The sequence below is a fragment of the Poromitra crassiceps genome (genome assembly GCF_964638095.1).
Source record: "Poromitra crassiceps genome assembly, chromosome: 19".
NCBI lineage: Eukaryota > Metazoa > Chordata > Actinopteri > Beryciformes > Melamphaidae > Poromitra > Poromitra crassiceps.
In genome coordinates this window covers 11447949-11471172 of record NC_139646.1, presented here as the reverse complement: position 1 = coordinate 11471172, position 23224 = coordinate 11447949, and the positions used below count along the sequence as shown (strand labels likewise).

At 46.6% G+C, this 23224-nt stretch overlaps 1 protein-coding gene across 1 annotated transcript in view; it reads left to right on the top strand.

Moving 5' to 3' along the window:
* Positions 1–22492: 22492 nt before the first annotated feature.
* Positions 22493–23224, top strand: part of hhip (hedgehog interacting protein) — a gene marked incomplete at both ends in the record, with an annotated part of 45980 nt that continues 45248 nt past the window's right edge. The window contains one exon of the mRNA XM_083655412.1: positions 22493–22771. Within this exon, the coding sequence (XP_083511538.1) occupies positions 22493–22771 (279 nt within the window). The remainder of the gene's footprint in view (positions 22772–23224) is intronic.

Below are 23224 nucleotides of genomic sequence, written 5' to 3'. Positions count from 1 at the left end.
ACACGCACGTCAACAAGGATACACACCAAGCAGAGACAGACTGCGAGACACACACACGTCAACGAGGACACCGCTGTGACAAAGTAACATAACCATCAAGGAGCTTCCATAATAGGGAGGACTTAGCATCGGTTTCGATAAAATGTCCTCATTGGCAAATGTATACATCCCCGAACCATATTAAAACCAGGCTGACTCCAATCAGCATGCTAGCTCGTAGCTCCGTTTGTGAAGCCAATACGGAAGTAATTTCACTCTGCATTCTTTCAAATGGCGACTCCACCGGTTGCAAAAATAATTCTGGTTTATGGCCATACTTCTCACCGTATTTCTGGCCCCAGTAAACACTTTCCTAATGAGTTTATGTTCTCAATAGTCTTCTTCAATACAGCATGATGTTCATTTTGTAAATGATGGTCCCATTTGGAGGAAAACACTATGTTTTGGGGCATAAGTGACAGGTCACCTGTCCAGTATCGCGCAGCTCGCCGATCACGGACCAATAGGCTCTTCTAGTCCAAATTCACATCACTTCTGGCTCCAAACAACCAAGATGGGGACAGTGAAAATGCCAACCTCGAGGCTTCAAAACGTGAATCCAAAAACCAAGGGGTGACGTCATGATATATATTTATACGGTCTATCTACGATTAAAACATAGGTTAATTTTGAAATCTATAAACTAAATATGACGACGTCCGAGTATGGGCACAGCGCTCTGACCTATTCACACATGATGGGCCGTGTATTTTAGATGTGTAAAAAGGCGCTCCTTTCAGCCCCTCCATATTGTCTCCTTATCAAGAATGCTCACAAATGCCTGTGAATGACATCATCCTGTACCGGGGTGGTGTTGCAGCCAAACAGACAGAGAGAGAAGCAGCACCGAGCGCAGCATCCAGATCCAAGCCCTCAGCAGTCACTTACATGAGCCAGCAGACCTGGACACTAACAGAGAGAAATGTGCCAACACCCCCGCCCCCCACCCGTGTTATCCCCCCCCTATTATTTCTGCCCCTCTCCCTGTTCTTGTAAGCTTGGTTACATCATCCTCAGTGTCCACATTTCAGTAATGCCTCTGAAATCTCCCACTGGCTACAAGAGAAAGGGGGGGGGGGGGGGGGTGCTGGGATGGAGAAAGAAAAATACCAGAATGTGTGATGAAGACTAGCAACACACATGGAGAAAAAAAAAGATCACTGAGCATTTGTTGAAAGAGGGAATATAAAACATTTGTAACACGCCAGTCGGATGTAGCTCTCTGTCTGTCCTCTCTTTCTCTCGTAATCCCTCCAAGTAGATGTGTCGTGGTAAGTAGATGTGTCGTGGTAAGCGTTTGTATTGACTCAGGCCGGTCAGCCGAGCTCCCCCCCCCCCCCCCCCCATTCAGCCAGTGGGGGGGCTGTGAGTCCCATGCAGGCCCAGCCATAGCAGACATTTTTGTGGTGAAATCATTAAACCCACGTGCAGCTCTCTCTCTGTGGTCACTGGGGGTCGTGCTCCTCTGCCTTTAGCTGAATAAATCATAACGTTTGCCGGGGGACCACACAAGAAGCCCAGCCCAGCGCAGCCAGCCTCCATGCAGCCAGCGCAAAACACATGCACACGCGCACACACACACACACACACACACAGCCCCAGACCTTGTTATTTCTCCCCAAAAAACCACCAGCAGAGAGACAGAGACGGAGAGAGAGAGAGAGAGAGAGAGAGAGAGAGGCAACGAGACAAAATAGCAAAGGCACACACACACACACACACACACACACACACACACACACACACACACACACACACACACACACACACACACACACACACACACACACACACACACACACACAAGAGAGAGAGAAGATCGCAGAGGAAATAATGTGAAAGAAATCATAAAAGGTGAATGAGAAAAAGATTGAGATCATAGGACTGAGATCAGAACTGAAATAGACAAGACTTTAGCAGAGGAAAGGCTGAAGCACAAAAACACAGAATCTGAAAAAGATGTCAACAACATTTGCTAGTAACATCAATTCGGATTCGGAAGGAGCTGAAAAAAATAACATTTTTCTGGTCGGGCTCAAGAGCATCATAAAGCAGAGAGCTCCCTCTCTCTCTCTCTCCCTCTCTCTCTCGCTCTCTCTCTCTCTCTCTCTCTCTCGCTCTCTCTCTCTCTCTCTCTCTCTCTCCCTCTCTCTCTCTCTCTCTCTCTCTCTCTCTCCCTCTCTCTCTCTCTCTCTCTCTCTCTCCCTCTCTCTCTCTCTCTCCCTCTCTCTCTCTCTCTCTCTCTCTCTCTCTCTCTCTCTCTCTCTCTCTCTCTCTCTCTCTATCCCTCTCTCTCTCTCTCTCCCTGTCTGGATGAGCTAGCCAGACTGATCCTTCAGACAAGACCTGACTACCAGAGGAGGAAGCACTGTCCTGTCTGAGGATCACATACTGTCTGGGGAACAGTGAAACAGGGTCGGAGGGACCGAGAATGTGTGTGAACGCGTGTGTGTGTGTGTGTGTGTGTGTGTGTGTGTGTGTGTGTGTGTGTGTGTGTGTGTGTGTGTGTGTGTGTGTGTGTGTGTGTGTGTGTGTGTGTGTGTGTGTGTGTGTGTGTGGGTGTGTGGGTGTGTGTGTGCACCAATTAATCCCATAAATTGCTAGAACAGATCACTACTAAAACAGTCCCTGGTATTTTAGAGGGTTATGGTTAGAAACACTTGCTTGTTAACTTGTAAGACAGAAAAGCATTGTGTTCTCTCTAAATGTAGACACAATAGTGCACCATACACTTCCACCATAGCACAGCCCTGCCCATATACTGTACATCATTTCCAACCTTTTCCAACAGCCATTTGTAATGCCTTTCTTTTACCATGTCAAGTTAAATACATCAACTAGCAACTGAGTACAATTTTAAGAGAAAAGGTCAAAATTATCTGATTCCAGTTTCTTAAATGTTTTCTGGTCTCTTTACTCCTGTATAATGACAGTAAACTGATATTATCTTTGAGTTGTGGACAAAACAAGACATTTGAGGGCGTCATCTTGGGCTTTGGGAAACACTGATCGTCATTTGCTACCATTTTCTGACATTTTATAGACCAAACAACTAATCAATTAATCGAGAAAATAATCGACAGATTAATCGATTATGAAAATAATCGTTAGTTGCAGCCCTACAGCCAACCTGATCAGATACTGTATATGAACCAGTCAACCTGATCAGATTCTGTATATGAACCAGTCAACCTGATCAGATACTGTATATGAACCAGTCAACCTGATCAGATACTGTGAACCAGTCAACCTGATCAGATACTGTATACTGTATGAACCAGTTTTCGACCAAACCAGTGGTTCTCAACGGGGGGTCCAGAGACCACCAGGGGTCCTTGAGGGGGCATAATTTCATTTATGAAGTTAATACAATTAGAGAATAGAGAAGAATGGCTGTTTGATCATAGTTTATCTGTTACCTCTCTACCTGCAATACATACAGTCATCGACTTCTGGACAAAATAATATCTGACAATAAGAAATATTCTCAGATTTGGGTCCAAGAGACAAAATCTCATCAAATTGGGGTCTAAATTAGGGTCCTTGGTATAAAAGAAATGGTTGATCATCTCTGCGCTAAACCACTGCCATCTGAGTTAGCCTTTTACTTGCTGCTTATTTGTCCGCTCTTTCTGAACCTCCACCCTCCTCCTTCCCATCAAGCCTCTTGTCACCTGACTAAAGGTGGGGGTCGTCACTAAAGGTGGGGGTCGTCACTAAAGGTGGGGGTCGTCACGCGTGTCACGCTGAGAAATGTAAGTGGCAGAGCAGCCTGGAGAAAGAGGAGAGGGAGAGGGTGGAGGGTGAAACTCTAGCCTCACCGTTAACGGAGGCCAGAGCACCTCTCCACCCTGGGCCACACATTTCAGAGTGAACTCTGACCCCGTGACCACACCAGTGGTGTTGGGTCCCTCCTTTAGTGAGTCAGACGAACATGCACGACGCGCGCGCGCGCGCGCGCACACACACACACACACACACACACACACACACACACACACACACACACACACACACACACACACACATTATATCCTCAGACACCCTCTGGCTGGGAGGTGGGCGGCCATTACCTGGAGATTGTATCAGTGTCAATAGTGGGGGATTCTTGCTCCCTGGGGTGTATCACAGAGGGCAGGCGCCTGATCTCTGTGTGAAATGTCAATGCGGAACCAAACTGGTTGAACTCTTGAGTGTGGCAGTATGTAGGACACTGCACACTGCTTGAGAAACTCTATCACCTCCAGCATCACTAGGCGTGTGACCAAGCCGGTCTCAAGGCTTTTCAAAGCTTTTAAACATGCCCATTGATGGTTCACAGTTAGATATGTGAAACATGTGATTCAGTATATCTGCAGCGCTTTCAGCAGATGTCCCCATCCGGCTGAAAAAAAATCTCCCATTCCAGCTAAGAGCGTTCATTAGCACTGGTATTCCAATTGTGAGGACAGATTCCTACAGTAAATTGGCCAAGGAATGCAGCCTGCCCCCTTATCAAAGTCTAGAAGCCGGAGATCTGGAAATGCCTGGCTTTGTTGAGCGTTTAGTTTATCTCTCCTGTAATTGCACATTGTAAAACTGTCTCTCTGGGCTTCTTGGTATCCCCAGTGGCCAATGCAACCATCTGGCCCTCACAAAGATCTGAGCTAGGAGGTTATGTGAAACGTCAGAGGATAAGAACTCCGATAATGGATATTTCATCTCGCATGAAGTCGGCCAATTCTTCGGCATTCCCGTCATTGTCTGAAATACCTGTCACAGTGCGCGCGCGGCGATGCTGCCACGCTCTTCAAACTTAACAGTGCTTCACCTCCGAGTACAAATGTTCCCCCCTTTCGCAAGTGCACTGTAAGAAGAAATAGAATTCAAGTGAAACCCGACAAAGAACAAGGAGAAGTGAACACGCTTCTAATGTTTGTGCAACATGCTTCTAATGTTTGTGCAACATGCTCTGTGTTGCAACACAGGTGGAAAGCACGCAGGCCACTATGTTACTCGACCTGGTATAAATGGTTCATTGAATCAGAAATTCTGGCATCTCTTTACCTAAGTGCAGGTGGACGGAGCACACAGCCAAGTCTTTGTGCAGAGTAGCATTGCAATTTCACTATGGGGAACACCTGCTCTATTCTATCACAAATATGTCTCTATTATGAGTTTATGTGTCAACTGAATGACTGAGATCTAGTCTTCCCCCCCCCCCCCCTCATTATTTTACCTATATGTTTCTGATATCCTGTCATTTCAAGGCTTGTGCCATCATGCGGTTATCAAGACACACGCTCTTTGTGCTAAAGTATCTCCATCGCTCCGGTCCAGACTTTTAACAATAAATCACTCTGTTAACACATGTGAGCAGGTGGCCAGCAGCCTGTAAGCAACCAGCTCACACTGTCCGATTGTCCAGGATGCGAGTGTACAGTATGTGCATTACGGCACCCAGCATCTCTGCCTAGTGCCTATACCCCGATCTGAGAGTGCTGGAGACAGACCCGCTGATATTCAGACAAGGAGGTCCGAAGAGGGTGACCCCTCTCTGGGCACCCCATTGCACAGATCCCTCTTTATGCTCCTGTTTATTATGGTCCCAAGTAATCCATGTCTTGTGCACTACACCAGAGCCGCCATATGTCAACATCTTACTGGTGGTTTCCAGGGTTCCAAACAACAGATAGGGTGCAGTGAACCTACCATGTAAACTTTATACAACACATTCAGCAGAACTATAATTATTTACAAAAGCAGTGCTTGGGAATAGTTTTTGTAGGGGAGGGGGAGTGGTGGGGTGGGGGGGGGGGGCTGAGTTATTTGACATAACACAATTTTGTTGCCTTTGTGGTAAATCTTTTTTTTTTATTAGAAATTACATTTTACAAGCACCTTGTTAGCGTGGTACTTTCAGGCCATCGAATAGTTTGCTATCAAATTTGCTGAGGAGGCAGACAATGGACTTTGTCATATTTTCAAAGTGTTTAACGTGTTCAGCTTTTCCCAGCATGGCAATCACACAGGTTTGTTTATGTCAACATTCCACCTTCAGTGTTTAGTGCCTTAACGCTCTGATGGAGAGTTCTGGAAAGTTTACTCCACCTTTCCGTAGAGCAGGCGTGGCAAAAAAGGGTGGGGAGAGGGGTTGTTGGTGAGAGGGGGTGGGGGGGTGTGTGGGGGGGGTATTTTTGTGAGCACCCCTACAATGCTCCACCTGTGCCTCAGCCATACCCCAGAGGACCACCAGGGAGAGAGAGGGCAGTCGAGAATCCCTATAACCTCTTTGGGTGGGCAATAAGGCCTTCGCTGAAGTAGAGAGTTTCAGACAACTGAAAGAGTCAGGAGGAACCACTCACAGCCAATACTATCACACCACCAGAGAAGAATAGTGTGAACCAAAGAGGAGCTATATCGGGGCAGCCTCTGTGTGTGTGTGTGTGTGTGTGTGTGTGTTCGTGTGTGTGTGTGTGTTCGTGTGTGTGTGTGTGTGTGTGTGTGTGTGTGTGTGTGTGTGTCTGTGTGTGCGCGCGCGCGTGCGTGTGTGAGTGCGCACGCATGCAAATGTGGTTAAGCATGTATATTCATGTGTGTGCGCACCTAGATAAGAACATGCATGAAAGTGCATGAAAAAAGCAGAAATTTACATCTCTAGACCACTGATGGTAATCTAAATTTGTTAGCAAGTTTATTATGGAAGACTAGTACAAATGTTGTGCTATTCCACAACACCCCCCCCCCCCCCCCTCTGCTCTAAAATGCGTTCTGCCAGATTATTCTTCTGCACTGGTACAGCCAAAACGAAAGTGTGGAGAACAGTCTGACTAAAGCGAGGCAATATATTGAAACCAAAGTCATGCTCGACTGAACTTTCACCAGCGTGTCGATATAGCTTTCACAATGTCTTTCGCACCTCCAGGCAGGGCCCCCTCATCACCACTTTCAGGGTGAATTTCATGCGGATAACTATAAACATTAATAACTGTCAGTTATGATGCCAGCATGAAACCGATAACACCAGAGGAAACCAGCAGGCCTACAAAGACGACACGGTGAGATCTTAAAGGTCATGGAGACCATCCACTAATACTGACATATTTCTGGACAGCTTTTAAGCAGTGAAAAGTTTTCCCAAGGACCTTGACAGTCTTTAGGGTACTATAGAGATCTTAGAGGCTCTTGACAGTCTTTAGGGTACTATAGAGATCTTAGAGGATCTTGACAGTCTTTAGGGTACTATAGAGATCTTAGAGGCTCTTGACAGTCTTTAGGGTACTATAGAGATCTTAGAGGATCTTGACAGTCTTTAGGGTGCTATAGAGATCTTAGAGGTATTCTGCGCAAAACTGCAGTGCAGTCAGCTACAAAGAGATTTTACTCTGATGTACTAAAAAGAAAGAAAGAAGAAGAAGCTCTGATTAGCTTATGATGATCTTTAAAAGTAAGGCACTTGCATATTTTACGTTACATAAGTTGAACAGAGAATGCATTCTAAACTCATGAATATTAGAATTAAAACTGATTTTATGTATCTAGAATATGACCCCAGTGTGGCCATGATTGCTATCCCACATCCATAGTGTTTTTGGTTTGCCACTTTAAGGAAGCAGGCTAGATGTGGCTGTGAAGATCAAAGAGGGGCTGAGCTGATTTAAGAGGCATAAACCTCCTTATCAGTGGGTGTTAAGCTGGAGGTCACTCATTATTGGGGATTTGTTTGGCTTTGAGTGTTTAGGGGTCACTCTGTGGCCATGTGGCTACAGACTGAGCCACTGAGGCAAAGAACCTAAACCAAACTGAAAGGATATTTAAAATACACAGCAGCTTTACTTCACCACATCTACTCCTCGCAGTCCACTTAATGCAGTATCAATCATACTGCAACCTGAGCCAGTGATGCAGGCTTGTAAGACTGAGTCATCAGCTGATTACAAAGGTCTATTATGGATCATATGCAGTGGTTCTCAAACTTTTTCACATCAAGGGACCCCTAAACAGACACAAATTAGACCACGAGCCCCCATTTGATAAGATTTTTTGCTGTTTGCTGTTTTATTGCAGAGAAATGCATGAAACCCATGAGCAAAATAGTCATTGTGTTAGTTATGGATGGAATTATAGTGAAAATAAATGACCCCCCTTTTTTTCTAGGGACCCCCTGGAACCCCCTCAAGGACCCCTGATATACCCCAGTTTGAGAAGCACTGCTATACAGCATACAGTAAAGTACGGTACACTGTTGTTTCAACTTGGGATTATCCCAATGCGTTTATGGAAAATGTCAAATTGAACCCGTGGGAACTCTGGCTGAAGGTAAGCTGTATATGCGGCATGGCGAGGTGCAGGGACGAGTGTGCTGTTGTGTTTGCTTGTATCTATCTTTGCTTATGTGAATGTGAGTGATTGATGGCTGAGGAAGGAGGTGAAGGCCTCCTCCCCGGTGGTCCGCCTGGGCTCTTAGCCACTGTGCAGCGACCACTGCTGCTGCTATCCCTGACCCGCATCACCACATCACTGACACTAAACTGACCACTGCTGCTGCTATCCCTGACCCACATCACTGACACTAAACTGACCACTGCTGCTGCTATCCCTGACCCGCATCACTGACACTAAACTGACCACTGCTGCTGCTATCCCTGACCCACATCACTGACACTAAACTGACCACTGCTGGTGCTATCCCTGACCTGCATCACTGACACTAAACTGACCACTGCTGCTGCTATCCCTGACCCGCATCACTGACACTAAACTGACCACTGCTGCTGCTATCCCTGACCCGCATCACTGACACTAAACTGACCACTGCTGCTGCTATCCCTGACCCGCATCACTGACACTAAACTGACCACTGCTGCTGCTATCCCTGACCCACATCAACACATCACTGACACTAAACTGACCACTGTTGCTGCTATCCCTGACCCACATCACTGACACTAAACTGACCACTGTTGCTGCTATCCCTGACCCACATCACTGACACTAAACTGACCACTGCTGGTGCTATCCCTGACCCACATCACTGACACTAAACTGACCACTGCTGCTGCTATCCCTGACCCGCATCCCTGACACTAAACTGACCACTGCTGCTGCTATCCCTGACCCACATCACTGACACTAAACTGACCACTGCTGCTGCTATCCCTGACCCGCATCACTGACACTCAACTGACCACTGCTGCTGCTATCCCTGACCCGCATCACCACATCACTGACACTAAACTGACCACTGCTGCTGCTATCCCTGACCCACATCACTGACACTAAACTGACCACTGCTGCTGCTATCCCTGACCCACATCACTGACACTAAACTGACCACTGCTGCTGCTATCCCTGACCCGCATCACTGACACTAAACTGACCACTGCTGCTGCTATCCCTGACCCGCATCACCACATCACTGACACTAAACTGACCACTGCTGGTGCTATCCCTGACCCACATCACTGACACTAAACTGACCACTGCTGCTGCTATCCCTGACCCACATCACCACATCACTGACACTAAACTTCCAATCTTCCGTTGGGCCGCTGCCTTTTGGCGCCATGCAGACAATCGCCGCTGCAGCCCGCGACCCCGATTCACAACGAGCAGGAAACAGTCAACGGAGAGGAACAGCGTATCCTCATTACTGGATGTTTGAGACATGCGAGATAAAGGTTGTTTAGCTAACAGTGTCGTCAGGCTAACTGACTCTCCTCGTCTCGGACGTGGTGCGCGTGATGCGCTCTGCTCTGCGGAGCGTCCCTGCGGCGCACGTGTTAAGGTGGCAAACACAGGGAGGATAAAACAGCTCAGGAACACTATCCCATGTTCAAATAAACAGAGGTGTGTGGGGTCTGAAGAACAAACACACATTCATTAGGCATCTCGGGCCTCCAGCCCCGCAGTGTTTGAGCAGCGATGCACGCACGCGTGCACACACACACACACACACACACACACACACACACACACACACACACACACACACATACAAGCGTGCACATGCACACACGCACACGCAATCTAGTGTGCACACGCACGTGCACACACAAACGCAATCTCTCTCACTCTCTCTTTCTATCACTCTCTTTTCGCTCTCTCTCTCTCTCTCTCTCTCTCACACACACACACACACACACACACACACACACACACACACACACACACACACACACACACACACACACACACACAAACACACACAGTCCAGTCCAGTCCAACCCCCAATTAGACAATCAAACAGCTCCACTGACCCTTAGCTTCTCTGGGATTGGGAGTTTACACCCCAACATGGGCCGCCCATTCCTGTTTCCCCTGGAAGCTGACTGATGGATTGTATTGTTTGGCCTTTCGCAGCTATAATTGGCTCTGTTGTATAGGTTAAAGCTTGGGATATATTCTGCAGACCCCAAACATGCCACGCATGGCCTCTGGGTCAATAACACTCATATCAGTCCAGGGCCCCCTAAATGGTAAAAAGGTCAGGAGTGAACGTCACTGGCTCTCCAACGACATCGGCCCGTTGTCGATGACTTCACCGTCCATACCCCCCCCCCCCCCCCGGACCAGACACACAAGCTCAGCCAAGTATGCCTTCTAAGCCCCCCCACCCACCCCCCACCCAGTAAATATTTAGCCAGGACTCCACATTGTGACACACAGCCAGTCCAAACAACCAACTAAACAATTATCATTGGCATAATCTCTATTCTGCACTGCCTCTCGTATAAAAGCCTAAATAATGTGTCAATATAGTATTTGGTTTTCAAAATGCTGAGTGATATTTTGCGCATTTGAAATTGCACTGACGTGTGCTGACTACGATTAGAGAGTCTCCAGAGACCAGAGTTGAATGTGTTTCCACCCTCACAAATGATAGGTATTGCAATAGGTTTCACAGTTCTACATAGAGAACAAGCTGTACCCGCATTGCAGTATTCAAAGAAGGCAGATGGATACAAGCATGATATGTACTTCTCCGTTTGGCCACTGGTAAAGTTGGCCATGCTAACTGTTGCTAAAATATGGCTTCCACTCACTGGTTGCAGCAATAAGCCTGAAGGCATACTATTAAAATGTTCCAATTGTTTCCACTGGTTGTTCTCCGCTTTTCAGGCTTTTGCCACCTTCTATGACCTTTATCGACCTCTATTGGAGACCAATAGGAATTACAACAACGTCAAAAGAACGTCTCTCCTCCTACACGAGTGTCCAGCACGGCCCCCACTCCTCCTGTCCCTTTGACTTACATTGGCCTGTAATTGACAGAAATGATAAAGTCACATTTTCATGTTAGAGATGAATAAGCTAGCTAATAGATCAGAAACATGAAATGTCAGGTACGACAGTATATCATGATGCAAAATACAGACTCAGGTGGGGTGGGGTGGTGTCGTGTGTGTGTGTGTGTGTGTGTGTGTGTGGGGGGGGGGGGGGGGGGGGGGGTGCTAGGGATAACGAGTGTCTTCAAATTCCAATGAGCAGAGCGTTTGAGTTCCAATACAGAGTGCAGGCTGGAAAGTGAGTTCTGAAAGCACCTGGTCAAGCCATCACAGGGCCAGTGCTATTGATCAACAACCCTATCAATCCCACCATTTTCTGCAGTAAAAATATTATATATATATATATATATATATATATATATATATATATATATATATATATATATATATATATATATATTATAATAGATAATATTATTGCCCCTTTCCTGTAAGTGTGAAGTGTGTAAATAAGGGGTGTTCAAAGTGGGAGGCGGGCCTCCCCAGGGCGGCTCCACAGTTTCTGGGGAGGCTCAGTGTATGAAAGTGAACAGTACATAAGTTATCAAATGAAGATCACATAGAATAGCCTAAATGTGTGTGATTTGGTTAAAGAGATTGCGATACAGTCGCTTTAGTAAACTGTACTAAACTGTTTTTCCAACTTTCCCAGAGTCAGAAACAAAGAAATGCCTTCAGACAGACCTTTTCAATGTAATGGCTATCTTGGCTCAAATCTTGAGTAGCAATGGGATCAATAAATCATAATGGCTGGGGGGTCCGAGGGGAGGCCCACAGTCTCAGACTTTGAAAACCCCCTGGTGTAAATGACGGCAAATGCTCCATGCTGTTCAATTAGAACTTACAGGACTACAGAAAAAGCTCTTCTGGTGGGATTTATGCGGTGAATAACAAAAATAAATGCATAACACTTCAACAGCACAGTGCTAAACCTGAAGCGAGTTCAAGAGTGTTTGGATGTTATTGATGTGATCCAACCGCAACAGCACTGTCCAATTGACCATACAAATATTTGGAGTATGTACGCAGGGATGTTTGGCAGCTCCGCTTCTCCTCGTAACAGCGTGCAACGAGCCACAGGTTGTGAAAGACTGGAAGGGGGAAAGAAATCCACTTTCCCAAGGAAGGACAAGTGTTGAAATGCGTGTCAATGTTGCACTATGGTACACCGATGATTTACGATGAATATCTCCTCTCGTTTGTTTGCGGGTGAACAAGCATTGTCGAGTAAGGTCAACTTTCTCTCGGATATGGAAATTCACAGAGCTCTTTTGGTGGGCTGAGTACACCGCAAGAATATGAGTGCTCAGTTCATTTAGTCCTCTTAATAAAAAGCACACCACATGGCCTCTATGTCTTGGCTTGTAAAATCATAACAACTTCAATAATCAAAGCACTTATGTCAAAGGAATATTGATTCCTTGCTTCTAACACAGAATCCTGGCCTAATGTTGGCAAGAGAGCACACTTCCTCCTTTCTACTCCTCTGCCAAGGACAGAACAGAGAGCTTTTACAACATATTACCACACATCCATTTATGAGGATCGATGTCGCACACCTGCTCAGGCAGGTGAATATGCTTTCAACAATATTTCAGTTCACAACATCCTATTTGTGTCAGTGATAGATTCCAGAGCAGATGGCCCCTAATTCACGAGAGAACCTTTCTCAAAATGGGCGACGGGGTTTCTGTCTGTCAGGCCGGCTATGAACTGAACGTCTGGTCAAATGGGAGAAAAGACAGTGTGTCTTGTTGACACTGTGTCGAGGAGAAGATGAATGAGCTGCGGAGAGAGACTTTTTTTTTATCAGAGTCTTTGTACATCGAGTCAAGTAAGTATACTTAAAGTCTTTGGTGGTCCAACAGGGCTATCAGCATCTGGAATGCAGTGCAGTGGGGACCGCAACCAAAAAAGTCTGTTCTGTATCTTTGCAATTAGCTAAAGATAAACTTGGGTTTCGTACGTCCTGATTTATCCTTTATTTTCCGAAATTATTTACAAAATGATCTTTCCCACAAGAAAGTAGAAGCATGTAGTCTCTGTTTATGGTCATTGACTTCACTTAATTTGTTGTCTGCTTTAAATGACTATGAGGGGAGTATGAAGATAATGAAGGAGTGTGGATGTTTATTAGTGTTTAGTGGTAATGGGCCTGCAACTGTTTGCGTGTTTCGTGTTCATGGCTGTGTGTGTGTGTGTGTGTGAGTGTGCGTGTGCGTGTGCGTGTGTGTGTGTGTGTGTGCGTGCGCACGTGTGTGTGTTCGTGGGTGTGCGTGCGTGCGTGTGTTCGTGCGTGTGTGCGTGCGTACTTGTGGATGGGTCTTGCACACATGTATGGTGGACATCTGTGGATTTCAGCTCTGCGAGACAGCCTGTCTGTCCACTTGTCTCGCTGACAGAGAGTTTGAGGAATGGGAGGCGGAGACATACAGTGGCAGACAGGGCACTGACCCCACTCTTCTGTGATGAACCCTGTTGAGAGAGGCCCGAGGCCCCGGGACGTCCCGGGACGCCGCTACTCAATCACAGCAGACTGGAAGCCTGTAGTCACCGGGGCCAACGTGGAGACCACAGTCTGACACAACCAACGCTCACCCCGCTGTTAATCACAACCTTACGGCCGGGAGGACCAACAACACATCTGACTAACACACAGATGTGCGTGACCAATTGGAAGACTTTATAGCATTAAAGAGTTAGGTGATACATGGAGAGTAAGGTGGAGAGATGCACCTGGGACATAAATATTGAAACGTGTTGATGTCGCACCGACTTTAGCACAAGTGAGGCTAGCAAAAGCAGTATAGTGAATGTGGCACGTTACAGTTTTGAAGCTGTTGCATCAAAGCTACCACCAAATACCTTCCATGGTTAGTATGAACCAAAAACACAAAGGAGACCACAGTTTAAATTACATTTAGGGAGGCAATATGAAAATGTATACTGTAACAACTGGGCAGTGTTTTCTAGCGGACCTACCTTGGACTAACTGAAAGGGATTAGAACAAAAACATCCTGACATGAGAGGCTGGCACATGATAAAAATGACTCCTTCTTGGTAATCAGATCCCAGACAAAAGGGAGGTTTTCACTTTGGCTTTTTGATATAAAAGAACAAGGACCAGACAAGGAAATATTACTCTGAAATGAGACCTCAAAACAATTCCCTGGGACAATAAAACACAGTGGGTTCCCAAACAGTGACCTCTGTATGGGGGGGATGAAAGGAACATTTTTCTAACTGACTCCCCACCACACCTAACTGCCTTCTCCGGAGCGCCCGTTCCATTCCCCTCTTCCCTTTTCCGTTGTAAAACGATCCCAGTGCAAAGAGTCTGTGTAAACCGGGATTTCACAATCAACCACAAGCCCTGGGAATGCCAAATAATGTCCATTTTCGAGAGAAGTTGTTACTGTGCTGCACTATCAAACCACTCGCCCCACCAAACTCATGCTGAGGACCACCTTGCAAGCAACCTTCCCAAATAATGAGAAATAAAATACTTTCCATTTGTCTAATCTAAATAAGCGTGGAATTGATTAATCTGGCTGGATGTGTCTCCTGGCCTTCTTGTTTGAATGATAAAAGTTCAATATACGTGGCGGTAAAGCAACACTTCAGGCAAGTCCCCTCGGATGTAATGTTCACGTTTAGAGAGTACTAACTGACAATTGATGCCTTCCATGTTTGCCAAGCCAACAAGAATCTGGAGCATAAACTTGCTGGCGCAAGTTCTTCATAAAGGCACAATTGCTTAGAGAGGGAGTGACACTGCTTAGATTTGAAACCGCGTCAACAGAATCTCTTTCGTGAGCAAATCTGAAACAGAATTGAGACTGGACTGGCATCTCATTTGATATCACCTCTGCTTACGTCTCTTTATTTGAACGAATTGTACACAGAGAGCGTGGCGGAGGCTCTCAATGCTTCTTCTTTACACTCTGCACATTTTATTATCACTCGTATCATCTCTTGCCAAAGTCGTGATGATCGGGACAATTTAAAGCAAATTAACCCACATATGCTACTGCGGAGTTCGCATTTATCGTACATGTTGCACAGTACATAAAATCACACGGGCTCACTTCGATGCCGTGAGATGAGAGGAGCGCTCAGTAGCTGGGGCCTACCTGATGGAGAGCCCGAGAGGCCAAGGAGGAACAGATGGGCCGAGGACGGTGGGGAACTGGGAGAGAGGGAGTAAGAGAGGGAGAGAAGGGAGAGAGCATCGACAGGCAGGGACCACCATCAGTGCTGCCCACACCAGACTACACTTACCACCCCCCACCACCAGCCCACCAAATTCATCTGCAGTGCAGTGCTTCTCAACTGTAATGAATCTGCAATTTGCACAACATATGTATGGTGCCTAACCTGGTACTACTTTGGCTTTGGGTGGTACTAATTTCTGTTTAACCCCCACTGGAAACATTTACAAACAACTGCCCGCAAAAAGTCATCCATCTGCAGATTAACCTCTTACTGGCCTTAGGGGATGTGCTGCTATTCAGAAAGGACCATAAAGGCAAAGAAAGTGAAGCAGATAGCCCTTTTAAAGCAGACCACAGAGGCAATTAACCAAGTAATAACAGGGCCCATTAGGTGTGGTCATTTCCATGTCCAATTCTTGTCTTCTTTCTGTATTAAATAAGAAAAACACATATTGAAAGTGAAGTGAGCGATTTGAGGCCCTTGAGAAGTAGAAGAGCCACTTCTTCTTCTATGGTGAGTGACTATCTAGCCAGAAACATCCGGAGAGCAGCATCTCCGCTGATTAGATTCCGACACTTCCTGTAAGGAACACTGCAAGCCAATGCTGCTGCATTTCATTTCCTGGAGCTATGATGTTGTGTTTGTGTGTTTGCATGTGTGTGTGCTCGTGTGTGTGTGTGTGTGTGTGTGTGTGTGTGTGTGTGTGTGTGTGTGTGTGTGTGTGTGTGTGTGTGTGTGCGTGCGTGCATGTGTCTGCGCCTGTGTGTAGAGGCATTAGGCATTGAGTGTCGCATAAACAGTTGCAGGAGCACTTCGTCTTCTCAACTTGCACAGCTCGTGCCACCAGGCGAGGGAGGCCTGGGTGGCTGCAGTTACTCATGCAGTGTGTATACTTCAGCCAAACAGGGCCTAAGGACACTCCAGGGTGGTACAGAGGAAGGAGGGGCTAGGATGCTGAAGGCGAGGTAACAGAGCCTAAGGACACTCCAGGGTGGTACAGAGGAGGGAGGGGCTAGGATGCTGAAGGCGAGGTAACAGAGCCTAAGGACACTCCAGGGTGGTACAGAGGAAGGAGGGGCTAGGATGCTGAAGGCGAGGTAACAGAGCCTAAGGACACACCAGGGTGGTACAGAGGAAGGAGGGGCTAGGATGCTGAAGGCGAGGTAACAGAGCCTAAGGACACTCCAGGGTGGTACAGAGGAGGGAGGGGCTAGGATGCTGAAGGCGAGGTAACAGAGCCTAAGGACACTCCAGGGTGGTACAGAGGAAGGAGGGGCTAGGATGCTGAAGGCGAGGTAACAGAGCCTAAGGACACACCAGGGTGGTACAGAGGAAGGAGGGGCTAGGATGCTGAAGGCGAGGTAACAGAGCCTAAGGACACACCAGGTGGTACAGAGGAAGGAGGGGCGAGGACGCAGAAGGCGAGGTAACAGAGCCTAAGGACACACCAGGTGGTACAGAGGAAGGAGGGGCTAGGATGCTGAAGGCGAGGTAACAGAGCCTAAGGACACACCAGGGTGGTACAGAGGAAGGAGGGGCTAGGATGCTGAAGGCGAGGTAACAGAGCCTAAGGACACTCCAACTGGTACAGAGGAAGGAGGGGCTAGGATGCTGAAGGCGAGGTAACAGAGCCTAAGGACACACCAGGTGGTACAGAGGAAGGAGGGGCTAGGATGCTGAAGGCGAGGTAACAGAGCCTAAGGACACACCAGGGTGGTACAGAGGAAGGAGGGGCTAGGATGCTGAAGGCGAGGTAACAGGGTCTAAGGACACACCAGGGTGGTACAGAGGAAGGAGGGGCTAGGATGCTGAAGGCGAGGTAACAGAGCCTAAGGACACACCAGGTGGTACAGAGGAAGGAGGGGCTAGGATGCTGAAGGCGAGGTAACAGAGCCTAAGGACACACCAGGTGGTACAGAGGAAGGAGGGGCTAGGATGCTGAAGGCGAGGTAACAGAGCCTAAGGACACACCAGGGTGGTACAGAGGAAGGAGGGGCTAGGATGCTGAAGGCGAGGTAACAGGGTCTAAGGACACACCAGGGTGGTACAGAGGAAGGAGGGGCTAGGATGCTGAAGGCGAGGTAACAGAGCCTAAGGACACACCAGGGTGGTACAGAGGAAGGGGGGGCGAGGACGCCGAAGGCGAGCTAGTGTGGTGGGATGGTTGAAGCGGTGATTTAGAGGCTGTTGATACCGGGCAGACAGCCCAGGCTCAGCCTCTGACTCACTGTAGATGACGCTGCGTAAGTCACTATACTTAAAATGTCCTCATGTGTTTATATCGGTTCAAGTGGAAATCAGACGCGCGCACACAGCTGGAAATTGCTACTGGATCTGATTCTCTGTGTTTCTGCCTCTCTTTCCCCCCGAAGCTTCCATAAACAGATGGCAGGCGCTCATTAAGCTGTTGTCAGGACTATTAATGACATTGTGAACACTTTGGGAGCTGTGTGGGCCTCAGGGCTCACCGCTGCCAAAGCCAGGCCATTAAGGAAGGTGTGAGAGTAACACAACGCCGCTGTGTGCTGCAAGGTGAGGGATGGATGACATGAAGAAGAAAAGTCCTCACATGGCTGAATGGCTGTGAGCGGTGGGCTGACGTTAATGATTTCATGTCAGAGCTGGAGCGGTGACTCGAGGGAAATGGTCGACTGTAATTCTGATTTCAGCACGGCCGTATTGAGGGGTTGTATCCATCAATTTGATGTGGCAATGCATGCATAAATGTTGCATGCATTCGTATGGATTCCAAAATGAAATGACAGAAAGTAGCCCCTTGCTGATTTCAGATAACATAACCTTAGTGATTCCATTCTGTGAAGCATTATGTATAGTCACATAAGGGTCCAGACACAAATGTGATGCTAAAACTGCCACTTAAAACTTTGGTCGTTTGAAAACAAACCAATCCCAATTAAAGCAATTCTACTTCCAACAGGTTATGTAGCATATGGTGACATGGCATAATGTAATGTATAGGTGTGGCGCCGTTGCGCCTCTGACTAAAATTCGTTTAAGACAAGCAGCGTAATCATGAGGGATTAAAACATGCTGACACTTATCTTTACAGCTATTTGGAAAATGACACATTCTGCGCATGTTTTGTACGTGTTTTCCACTGTGCTTATAAAGATCACACTTGAGGCAAATCCTGAGGCATCATTCTCAGCAGAGGAACTCTGCTGGACCCACAGCAAAGTGTTGGCCACCACCAACAGCAGTCAGACACAGCTTTAGGTGGACTTATGAACTGCGAGGTGTGAGGTAGTGGTTTGCGCCTGCCTGGAATGGAAAAATTGGAAGCCCAAATGGGAGCGCTGTCATCGGTGCTGTTGTGCGTGCTCCCGATCAGTCATCCCTAAGTCGTAAAGAAAACAACAAATAGACGGGACAGAAAGAACAGAGCAAACTTTCAGCTTTTTCTTTCCTCAAATCTGCGAAACAGTGGAGAGACGGCAGCGAGCGCGCAGGGAGCTCCAGACTCATGTTGTTGATCCTTGTGTGGTCACACGCAAAACCTAACCATAACCCTCTGGGATACCCAATCCCCTCAGAGGGTCAGACGCTGAGTGCAGGAGAAGTCCCCCACTGACCCTGTAGAAATAAAAGGCCCAAGCAGGTGGTATGTTTTGAGAGAACGGCCGTGTTCTCTGCTTGTTAATATTTGATTTAAAGCAAGTTACCAACAATAAATTCAATACAGTAAAAAAAAAGTTGTTAAATTTTACGAGTTACGAGCAAGCTCCTAAGTAGCCAAGAGCAGCTCCAGAATTCACCTCCACACCTGCGAGACCAGCCTCACTGTTAACTCTAAAAGAAATTGGAAATAATTAACGTCTACGCAAGTTGAGAAAGCTGACAAGAGCGGTAACGACAAGAACTGAGAATCCATCCAAAGCAGGACTAATAAAACAAAATAGGCGAAATTGGTCGGGAATTGGCTTTAATCGGACGAGTGCGGAGTGGAAGTATGGCAAGAGAGAGTATTTTACATGGCTGCTTGTTTGTTGATTAGTTTGCGTGCGTGCTCCGGCGTGCACGGAGCTGAGCCCGTGTGCCTCTTTGGGATCTGTGTCGGCTTAGGACTGCGGTATGTCGAACTGTGATTCTCTCTAATGGTCTATCTCTCCCCAGCAGATGTACTCTAGTCTTCTCCGGCTCCACAGCTGCTCCCCACATGTTTCCACGCTGTTCGACGCGCAGTCATATTCCTTTTGCTCCGAGTGCCGGTGGTGGAGGAGGATTCCTCCTCTCTGCATATGGTCCTGTTTGGTCTCTCCTTTGCGTTGAATAGTGCAGTAGCACTTTGGCTATACTTGGTCCTGAAATGTCTCCTGTGGGGTGATGTAAAGAATGTGGAGGGTGGGGGGTCAGCTCTGGCAGGGTCTGCCGTGGCTTCATAGCACACACAGTCATTTCCATAATTGCCCACAATCAAACCAACCCCTCCTGGATTCCACCCGCCCCAGATTCCTGTAGATAAGCCGAGCTGGGGCTCTGGTGAGTGCCGGAGACCCCCAAGTAAGAACAGGTGCAGCTAATGTAGCTGATTTCAGATTCTCTGTGTATCCAAAGGGGGGGGCTGTTGTTTCTCCCTTAATTGCCACGGTTGAACATTCCCTTTCGGATCGCTATCGTGTGACTTTTCCCGAAGAGGGGAATGAAAGAGGATTTGTCCCACGTGTGGATCGGTCTTATCAAGAGACCTCAGACAAATTAGAATACCTTGTGCGTAAGTGCATACCTGCCAAGTGCCAACACTCCTGATTTACGCGGGAGTCTCCCTATTTTTTAACCCTTTCTCCATCTGTGCTCCTGATTGGTAATTTCTCCAACTAATCTCCCGATTTCATAGTGATACAACAATTCAAATGGCTGTAGGATGTGTCGCGGTACCTACCTGGCAACCCAGCGCAAGCTCTCGGGTGAGGACCATGTATGCAGTTAATGGGCTCCGCTCGCTTTGCCACTGAAAATGCATGAAACAGGTTCCAAGAAGAAGAAATAGGTGTCAAAATGTCTGGCCACTTGGTGCGAGACCTTCCCGTTTCTAACCGCTAGCCACATCAGCCGCAAACACCATGCGTTTTGCAAGCTTTGACAAAATCGCCTCCTGTCTCACTTGTCTCTGCAGACTGTAGTCCTGCATTTTTTTTTACCATTCCTGTTCTTCTTTTTGAAGGTGTACTCAGTCACTGACACTCTCACAATGTTTGCACTTGATATTTTTTGTGATGTAAATGTTAGATGTTGCTTTTGATCACATCTTTATACATTTTGTATCTTTATTTTGTGATTATTATTTATTTTACTGTGATATATGAATTTAAGACGAATTAAAAGTAATTTAGCCTACTTTACATCCTTGTATTTATTCTATCAATTTGTGGTGTAGGGTTATATGGGGGCGAGGGGACGTTGAGGGTAGGCCATTCACCGACAGCTACCCCAGAAAATCTCCTTTTTCACAGCCCAATGTTGGCAGCATGCGTGTAGGGCAGCAACGTGCTGGGCATCGGGTCATGAGCGAGTTTGACATTTTGGATTAATTCATGCGTGAGTACTTGTTTGTAGCAAATTTTCCACTGCCAGTGCCATACAAATGTTCCGCCACTCTACAGCTACCAGAACAAACATTTTAGATCAGATAGGGAAGCAAAGTTACATGACTCAATACTTAGACTATGTGATAATAGAGTATCCAGAACTTTCATGTTGTCAGTGTCTTTGCAGAAATCTCTCTTGCCTCCTCTAAGTCAACTTCCTTAGAATTGAGAAAAACTTACGGATCATCCTTCGGTGGAAACATATTAAGATTGAACAACATTCCCAATGGCTTGGACCCATGACCCATCTGGAGGACAGTCGATCAGCTGTGACCAAGACGAAGAAGAAGAAGAAGAAGAAGAAGAAGAAGAAGAAGAAGAAGAAGAAGAAGAAGAAGAAGAAGAAATGAAAATTGTATTTAGCTCATCAATCATAAACAAATATTTGTCTACAATTAAAACATAGGATATAATAGGCTAGAGACTATTTCTGATTATTTCATGTTGGGCTTGAATTCAGAGTAGGCTAAAGTCTCATTACACATTTTGTCATTGGCCAATTGTCGATTTCAGTTAGGCTATCATTCAAAAAACAAGTCCTTATTTTGTTTACATCTCCTCTGCATGTTGAAGTTGAATTATCCATCAAATAATAGCCTATATACTGTAGGCTAAAAGATCAAACAATGAGTCATTCTTAACTTTGTCAGAAGTAACGAGCCCTGCTGCCCTGCACAAGCGACGACACACCTCGTGCTCTTGTTCTGCCAGGTAACCGCTTACCTCGACGACGTGGACGCGACCGGCCACATGCGCGCGCCCGCGCAGTGAAATACGTCACCGTGCTCGCTCCTCTTCTCGCGCGCTGGTTAAAAAGAAGGTGGAAAAGAGAGCAAGGGAAAACATGTGAGCGCTCTGAGGACTTTTTAGTGAGAGACAACTTTATGCCCGTGTGTATGTTTTTGACCCCATGCACAAACCGCTGTGCTGTGCTGTGCTGTGCTGAAACGGGATCTATATCTAAAGGGACGTCACAGCTCTTTGCCATTCACGGTGTTTGGGTTTTGACTTTTTTTGTGTGTTCATCAGGATAAGTTATTTTTTGTTCTCCATTTCTGAGTTGTAGCCTACTACCACAACCACAGCTTACACTAATTTATTTTAAGAGCTTTCTTCACAGCAGCTGATTCAAATTAGCTTTAATTAGGCTACATAGTCCATATAAAATACAGACTATTTTGCAATTTTCTTATTAAAATTGGCTGCAACGTGGAGAAATACAGCCCAATAAAGAAAGACATTTTGCATTGCAGGTTTACCCCACTAGTATTTTGAAAAGGGGGGACAGCAGGTCTTTTTGGTCTGATAGTTGTAGCCTACTTTTTTTCCCCCTCAACTTTTTCTTCGTTTTCTTTTTTTGTACTATGAAACATTTGCAATTTGTGCTCGTTCTGGCTATCGCAGTCAACGTGTGGGAATGTGGAGACGCAAAATTCGGCGAAAGGGGAGAGCTCAGCCCCAGGAGAAGGAGATGTTACGACGGGAGCATGCCCAAGCGGCTGAAGAAACGGGAGAGAAAAGTGTTGCTGGACGGCAGCGGCAGCAGCAGCAGCGGAGAGGTCTGTCACAGGCTGTACCCCCGCGTGTCCTGCTGTCCCACCAGGAGAGCCGCCTACCAGATCCTCAACCGGAGAGATGCCCGGGTAGGTTCACTGAAAACAGCTGAATTTGGGGATGGTTATAGGGGAAATGGCCCAGGCTACATAGACGGACCAAAAAAAAAAAAAAACATATAATATTCCTACATTACTCCTATAATAAGGATAATGCGTCTGTGATACTCTCAATGGTAAGTTTAGTGACCTTACTATCGCACTTACTGTAGTGTAGCCTATGCCCCCCAATATCTCATGGTTTTCTTATAATAGAACGTTATATAATATTCCATATATTTGCCTTAAAATGTGTAGCCTATGTGCCTACTTGAATTTGAATCACTATATTGCTATAATATTCCCAACTGACAACTCTTACTGTTCTTTCTTTGTAAGGGTCTGTCTACTATATTAGCTCATCTGGTCTCAAATGAAATTAATGACCAACAAACAAACGGTTTCGAGGTGGTCAAATGGTGTTTTGCAAACACTTGTATAGGA